The sequence below is a fragment of the Halyomorpha halys genome, unplaced genomic scaffold, assembly GCF_000696795.3.
Source record: "Halyomorpha halys isolate HHAL.00 unplaced genomic scaffold, Hhal_1.1 Scaffold1415.1, whole genome shotgun sequence".
NCBI lineage: Eukaryota > Metazoa > Arthropoda > Insecta > Hemiptera > Pentatomidae > Halyomorpha > Halyomorpha halys.
The window spans coordinates 30,984-38,122 of record NW_027114168.1 but is presented as its reverse complement, the minus strand read 5'-3'; the positions used below and the strand labels follow the sequence as shown (position 1 = coordinate 38,122).

The 7,139-nt window shown below is 41.1% G+C and overlaps 1 protein-coding gene across 1 annotated transcript; it reads right to left on the bottom strand.

Moving 5' to 3' along the window:
* Positions 1-627: 627 nt before the first annotated feature.
* On the bottom strand, positions 628-1,305 carry LOC106689616 (uncharacterized). The gene has a single exon (XM_014434689.1). It carries the CDS (start codon positions 1,303-1,305, stop codon positions 628-630), a length of 678 nt encoding a protein of 225 aa, XP_014290175.1.
* Between the last annotated feature and the right edge of the window lie 5,834 nt (positions 1,306-7,139).

Genomic DNA, 7,139 nt, shown 5'->3' with positions numbered 1-7,139 from the left:
GATATGTTTCCGAAGTCCTTGTGGGTACCGCCTCTCTTTCACATAAGTCACCCTCTGTTTCAACGGAATTTCGTGAACCGTTCTTCCAGTCACCCCCAGTGGTTCCCCCTCCTGAAAGAATATGTCCCCGTATTCTTCCATCAACGCTCGCCTCCAATTTCCTGCCTGGTTTATCGCGCCTACCTGTTTGTCCCCTAGAACCCGTTGGCCCCTAAACCTATTTTTCCCTATTCGAATGTTCCATCCGTCCCCTTTTCTCGTTATCCGAGCTCGCCCCTTCATTAATAGGTCACATCCTATAATAGCTTGGTATTCTCGCGGCATCTGTCGCACGATATGGACCTTTAGGTCCCCCTGAACCCCCCATTTACTCAGATTTATATCGATTTCCCCTTCCACACTATAGGGCCCACCCAGGGTGATTAGTTGACATTGACATGAACATACCTGAAGTTTCGTCTTGCTGTCGTTCCACTTCTCAAGCGCCCCTCGACTCAGGATCGTGTGCGAACTCCCGGTATCCACCAGCCACGTCACGCCTCTCTCACAGATGATAGGCAGACCGCTGCGTTCTCTCTTCACGTTGTTATTTACCAACGTGCGGCCGCCGCTCTGCTGCCACCCTCCTCAGATCTCCTCGTAGGACCTTCTCCTTACACCTACTCGCTTTCGTCCACTTCTCATTTCGCCAGTGCGTTTCCTCCCTTTGTCTTCTATTTCTGTTTCCGATGCTTCAGACGCTTCTGAAGTCTCACTAGAGGATTCCTCTGACCTCTGCGATCCACGTCCTCTTCTCACTCTCTGGACATTAATTTCCATTGGCTCTCCCTGGTCTACCTCTCTCCTCCTATAAATGTAGGGGCAGTGTTTAGCTATGTGCCCCTCATTCCCGCACTCGAAGCATCGAGTCCGGGGACACCGGGCCACTAAGTGTCCCATTTTACCACACCCGTGGCACCGTCGTTCCTCTTTCCGACTAACATTCCTCGGTCTGACTTGGGTCAGCTTCCTCTCTGCTGTGCCTCTATCTCTGCCGGCTTCTTTATATTCTCTTCTCCTCCAGTGGTTCTCTGTGCTTCTGGGACGAGTGTACGTCACTTTCCTCCACCCTCCTTCATCCGTCTCCATCCGTGAGTCTTCCTCCCGCGCACTGACATCCACCATTTCCTGTGCGCACTCGGTGAATGTGCGCTCTCTTGGTAAGCCTTCCTTCTTATCCGTTTCTTTGGCTAATTGAACTTTAAGTATTGAGCCCAGGAAGCTCATTCGCCAATGAACTATTTTTGTGCTATGCGCCTCACGCATTTTTTTCTGTGATAAGGTTGAATTCGGCTAACAACCTAGCTGCGTACTGCCCATTTGTCTGCGTAGGCCGTTTCCTCTCCCTAAATAGGTGAAACACATCTTCTTCGGGGGTCCACCTGCCCCCTCCGTATGCTTTCTTCAATCTTTCCTTCACAGTGGACCACGATGTTTCCTCATCTGCCTGGATCTGGTTTAACACGCTCCGCTTGACTACAGATGAGGGCCGCTTTTAATGATATGGCGTCGGCTCTTTCGAGAAGGTTATCGGACACTTTAGCTTCCAGTCTCTCTATAACTCGGTCGCCTCCCTTAATGAAGTGATTCAGCTCACCGACTTCGCCTGTGAACCGTTCCAGGTCTGATATTGCCTTCCTTAAGTCTTGCGAAGTTGCCGCTCTGACTTTCATCATCGCCAAGGCGTTCGCGTGAGCGAAGTTGCCGCTCTGACTTTCATCATCGCCAAGGCGTTCGCGTGAGCTTGCGCCAACGTTGTATCTGGTAAAGGAGGCATTTCTGGGACTGGGGCCGCAGGGCCGCGACTGGCTCTTGGACCATGGGAACTGGGGGAGCCACAGGTCCACTCGGCAGTATGTTCAACACCGCGGCTCGCACTAACGGGTTGCCAGCTGCATCCATTCTCAGTGATGGCAATAAAAAAAATAATAAAAGAAAAATAAGAAAGGAGAGAGAAAAAAAATAAAGGCGCGAACAAAATATACACTGGGCTAACTAAAAAAAACAATCAGGTTTCGGCACCACTTACGTTGCCACGACAATTACGAGTTGTCGGAACTATAACGAAAAAAACAAAAAAAAAGACAAGGTTCAGGGCAGAGTAACAGCATGCAATTAGACTGAAATAACACTGCTGTATTTCTGAAGTTATTGCTCCTTAAAATCATTTTAGATGTTTATTTACAATGGTAGGGAGTATTAAGGCGGACACAGTGCCTTATCCTATCATAACGTATAGACATTTATACATATATACCTATATAGTAGACATATATACCTATATAGTAGCACATATTAGAAATCTCAAAAATTAATCTAAATCGATTCAAGAGAGCGTGATCACAGTATCAATTTTGTTTTCATTTTCAGCACCCCAGAAAACTTATATACTGATCTCAATATGTTTGAAATCAGAAATATTAAAATAAATTGATTCGCAAGCGCAAGGTCTGATTGAAAATTGATATTATTTCATGTTCAGCACCCCGAAAACATAAATAGGGACACCAATTTGCTTGAAATTAGAAATATTAAAATAAATCAATACGCAAGTGCGTGATCATAAAATCAATTTTATTTTCATTTTTATAACCCCCCTCCCCCCCCCAAAAAAACATATAAAGGGACCGTAATATGCTAGAAATCTGAAATGTTAAAATAAATCCCCGAAATATTATAAAGCGACACTGATATGTTAGGGTTAAAAAAATAGTTCCCCTAAAAAATTGCAACTGATTTAGATATTGACAGTTAGCTACTGCTAAATTAGTTCCTGTTTTTTAGAGGAAGTAAATCTGACTACTGCTCAGCTACTAGTTTGTTCCTTAGCTAAGTAAATATATGCTAGCTAATGCTGGATGGAAATAAGGGAAAAAAGGCGGATGGAGGCGAAGAACGGAAGAGTGGAAGACACGAGACATCTGAACTCAGAGGGACGACCGTACACTGCTGAGTTATAACGTGAGAGATAAAAGCAGTGGTCTGTCTATAATAGAGATACCAGAGTGAGGTGCCTGCAGGACATAGCAGTTCCAACAACATCATTTGCCGAGAAGCCCTAGAAAAGCTGTGCAGTTGGGAGAAGACCTACTAGATTCAGGATTGTCAGTGTAAATTAATCACCTTGGTTGGCCCTTGTGAGGTAGCAGAAGGGGTGGAAACAGAGTTGACAAGGTGGGGATTTAGTAAGAAAATGCACACTCCGGTGCATATCGTAGGGAGTACAAAGTAATTGTGGGATGTGACCAACTAGGGAAGGTGGGAACTTGGGTTAGGAATAGCAGGGGAAAATGGAAGATTAAGTTGGGAGGTAAAGTTTACAAATGTCATTTTCTGCGAAAGAACGAGGGCGTTTAGTTTGAAGCAATCAATCAGGCCGAGGACTGGAGACGAAGCCTTAGAAGGGAATTGGAAGATATTTTTTTTTAAGAAGTGCTCGGGACGACAGGGATGACGGTTCGTGTGAACTGAAATAAGACTTAGTGACATACGTGAAAGAGAAGAGTTACCCGCAGGCTTTACGTCACCACCTTCGGGAATATCTCAAAAATTTAAAACGTCAGGGAATAATTATTGATAGTACATCCCCGTACATTTAATTATTAATTATTACTGACAGTCATTTCTGATAAAATAGTCAGTTGGGGCAGTGAAAAAGAACAGCGTGCCTGGTGAAACTACCGTAAATTTGTGATGGATTACAGGAAGTTAAACGAGAATACCATAGACGAAAAGTATTCGAACCCCAGATTTGAAGGCATTCTGGACATTCTGAGCGGGGCGAAGATTTTCAGCATGTAGGAAGGCCGAATATCATTAAATTAAAATGGACCCAAATGATCAACTTAAGAAGCCATTCACATTCGAGAGAGGACACTATAAATTCACAAGGATGCTTTTTGGTCTCAAAAATGCTCCCATAACCTTCCAGCGCCTAATGGGAGAGTTTTTGAGGGGAATTGACGAATTTTAATGTCAGATTTAAACGGACGATCTCCTAGTGTTTAGTAAGAACGAAGAAGAAAACGTGCAGCATTTATACAGCGTATTTTAGGAAATTTGGGCTCAAACTATCGGGGGGAAAATCATTGTTGGGGAAGGCACTAGTTAATTTTTTGGGACACACGATTTTTAGGGAAGGAGTTAAACCCGACGCGGATAAGGTCGCAGCAATACGATGTGAAGGGAGTTCATAGGTTTCTGGGAAATTTAAATTATTACAGGAGATTGTAACCCAGAAATGGCGGAGTACCTTGTCCCACTCAACAATCTACTGAAGAAAGGCCGAAAAGTGATGACTCCAATGGTGGAAGACAACATTAGGCGGTGTATGAAGAAGCTGCAAAAATTGGCAGAAGGTTTAGGGTACTCACTGACCATAGACCTCTGCAATAAGTGGAAAAATTGAAGGAGTCTTTTGCCTGAATAACGCGATGAAAGGAGCTCCTTACACACTATAGTGTGGACATAATATATAAACCAATAGATAAAAATATGGTAGCCGATTAGTTGTTTCGAGAAATTACAGTAAATTCAGTAGAAGAGGAGGCCGGATAATCGTCAAGGCAATTCCTGCGGGAGTGGATACCCAGAAAGAAGAAGAACAGAATATGGCTGTAGCGGAGGAAGACAATAGGGATGAATTTTCGTCTGACGAAAGCTCGGAGGAAGAAAGACTAATAGATATGGAGAAACTGGAGGACATAAAAAACGAAAAGAGGCGTAATTTTGTAAATAAGACGAGGACCACTGGATTGCTTAAAGTTGAGTGTAGCTATAAAATAAAACAACAATAACTATTTAAAATAAGGTATATACAATAAACAAAACAAAAGATTGACAATCCTCATAAACTCTATTACAAACTAAAAGTAAAGCAAAACAAAAATAAAATCATTAATGTGTACAATAAAACAAAACATTGCAACATAATTTATTCAGTACATCGCCATAATCAAAGATAAATTAAACGAAAATTAAATCACCACTTAAGAAAACATAACACAACAGATAAGTAGAGATGAGGACACTCCGGATTACTGTTGCGCAGGTGTTTGGTTAGTGGGACTTTAAGTTGTTCAATATGAACTGTCCTGCGCAGTTAGGGTCTCTAATACTCTCAATAGTTACAAAATTATGTTTTCTTATTATTTTCACTCTGAATGGTCCCTCTTATCGCTGTATCTCCTTACCCCTGTTTGATCCCAACTTTCTATACACAATTGTCCTAATTTTTATTATTTCCTTCCTATCTGTGAGGTTTAAATTCTCCCGAGCTACTCTCTTAGCTTTTTCCATTTCCAATTTTCCCCAGACTTTTTCCCATACCTTTTTCCTTGTGACATGATTGTTGCTTATCCCGTCACCGTCCGCCGCCATGCCCTTATAGTCCTGCCGGATTTCACAAAGCCCGAAAAGGATCTCAATCAGCGAAAACCCCGTAATGGTGTGCACCGAATGATTGTATGCCGCAATTACAATTCTATGTTATTATATTATTATGGTATCGATACAGCGATACGTGGGTCCATTCTGGGTGATAATTATTAGGGAATACAATATTGTAACTATGGAAAGTATGAAGGAACCTAAAAAGAGGAGAATTCTCCATATTGGAGAGTTGATACTTCCGGCAATCATGGTATAAAAACTGGAGTGTTATCATATTGCCAGCTACCACTAGATTATATTACAGAAAGTTTAGTTATTTATACTATTTATTGTTTTTAGATTGTTGTTGACTTTTATAATTTTTTTTTTCATTTAAGCTTATTTATGTATTGTATGAAGTGTTTTTTTTTTAAATTTTAATCTTAGGTTTAAATTATCTATATAGCATCTGCTTTGGGGAGCTTGTTAGTTGTCACTCTGATATGTGTATAGAATTTTATTTGTATTGTAAATAGTTTTCCTAAATGGTCTTGAATTGTTGCAAGGTAGATCCGAGTTTACTCCCTTGATAAGTTAGTCCAGGAACTGGTGAGGTTGATGCTGTGAATTATTTCCTCACAGACGTTTGAGGCAGCAGGGGCGATTATAATTGGTGGTGGTCTTTTTAGTGTTGATTGTTCAGCCCGAGGGACTTTTTTCGGTTGAGAGTTATCTAGGTCTTGAGATGAGCTTACCCCTTTATATTTCTCGGCAATGACTATGAGCAAGAAGGGCCTAACTCAAGGCTTAAATGCAATCTTTTTGATGACTAATTTTTAGTCATTGTCACTAGTTTCACTATCACTTTGAGAACGTTGACGTTTCAACAGGCGTGGGTCCTCAAGTGAGCCATTAGGTACAATTATATCTTCATCCTCAGATTAATTTTCCGGAGATGGGCCCACCAAATTTATGGGTTGAAGAATAGCATTCTCACTTTAATAATGATCAAAAATTCTAAGGATAATAATAGTTAAAAGTTAATCACTGCGAGAGGCACGACCACCAAACACAATTAAAACTTCTCAAGTAAATTATAATGTTATTGATTTAATTTAACACATATCACATTTTGAAACACTTTACATTAATAAAACAGTACCTGAATAATATTTAAACAGTCCCCAAGACAAAGACACTACGAAGAAAGAACTTCAAGTGAAAGGCCTTTGTTCTTGAAAGATGCGAGAAGCTGGGCGTCCGCAACACACAGAGACTGTCACTGAACTTTCTCTCTAAAACAGAAAGAAACAGGTAATTAGTGAATGCTTTACTGTGAAAAAAAAGAATAAATTGTGTTGGCTATCACCTTTTACTACCTTTGGTATTTTAAGGATACCTGTAATGTTTATTTATTACTTGTGAAATATCCATTCTAAATGGTACTATTTTTAAAATCCGGAGGTGAGTGGGCTCCTCAGTGTCTCCGTGGGATGTGTTGTTGTACAGTTTCTAGCTGTAGTTCATTATGAATGTGTGTCATGTTACGTCTTTCCAAAGATATCCCTCGGCATATATTCTTTAGTGTTTTGGTATTGTTGTTGTGTTTTCAGGGCTCTTGGGTATAGAAAATGTAGTAGTGGTGCACCGTGTAGGAGTGATGATCGTAGTATTACTTTGTAGATGAGTAATTTGAGTCTGAGTGACAACCCTGGTGAGTAGATGATGTG

Coding starts and splice junctions, on each gene's coding strand:
- LOC106689616 (XM_014434689.1), bottom strand. CDS start 1,305: ATGCGTGAGGCGCATAGCACAAAAATAGTTCATTGGCGAATGAGCTTC.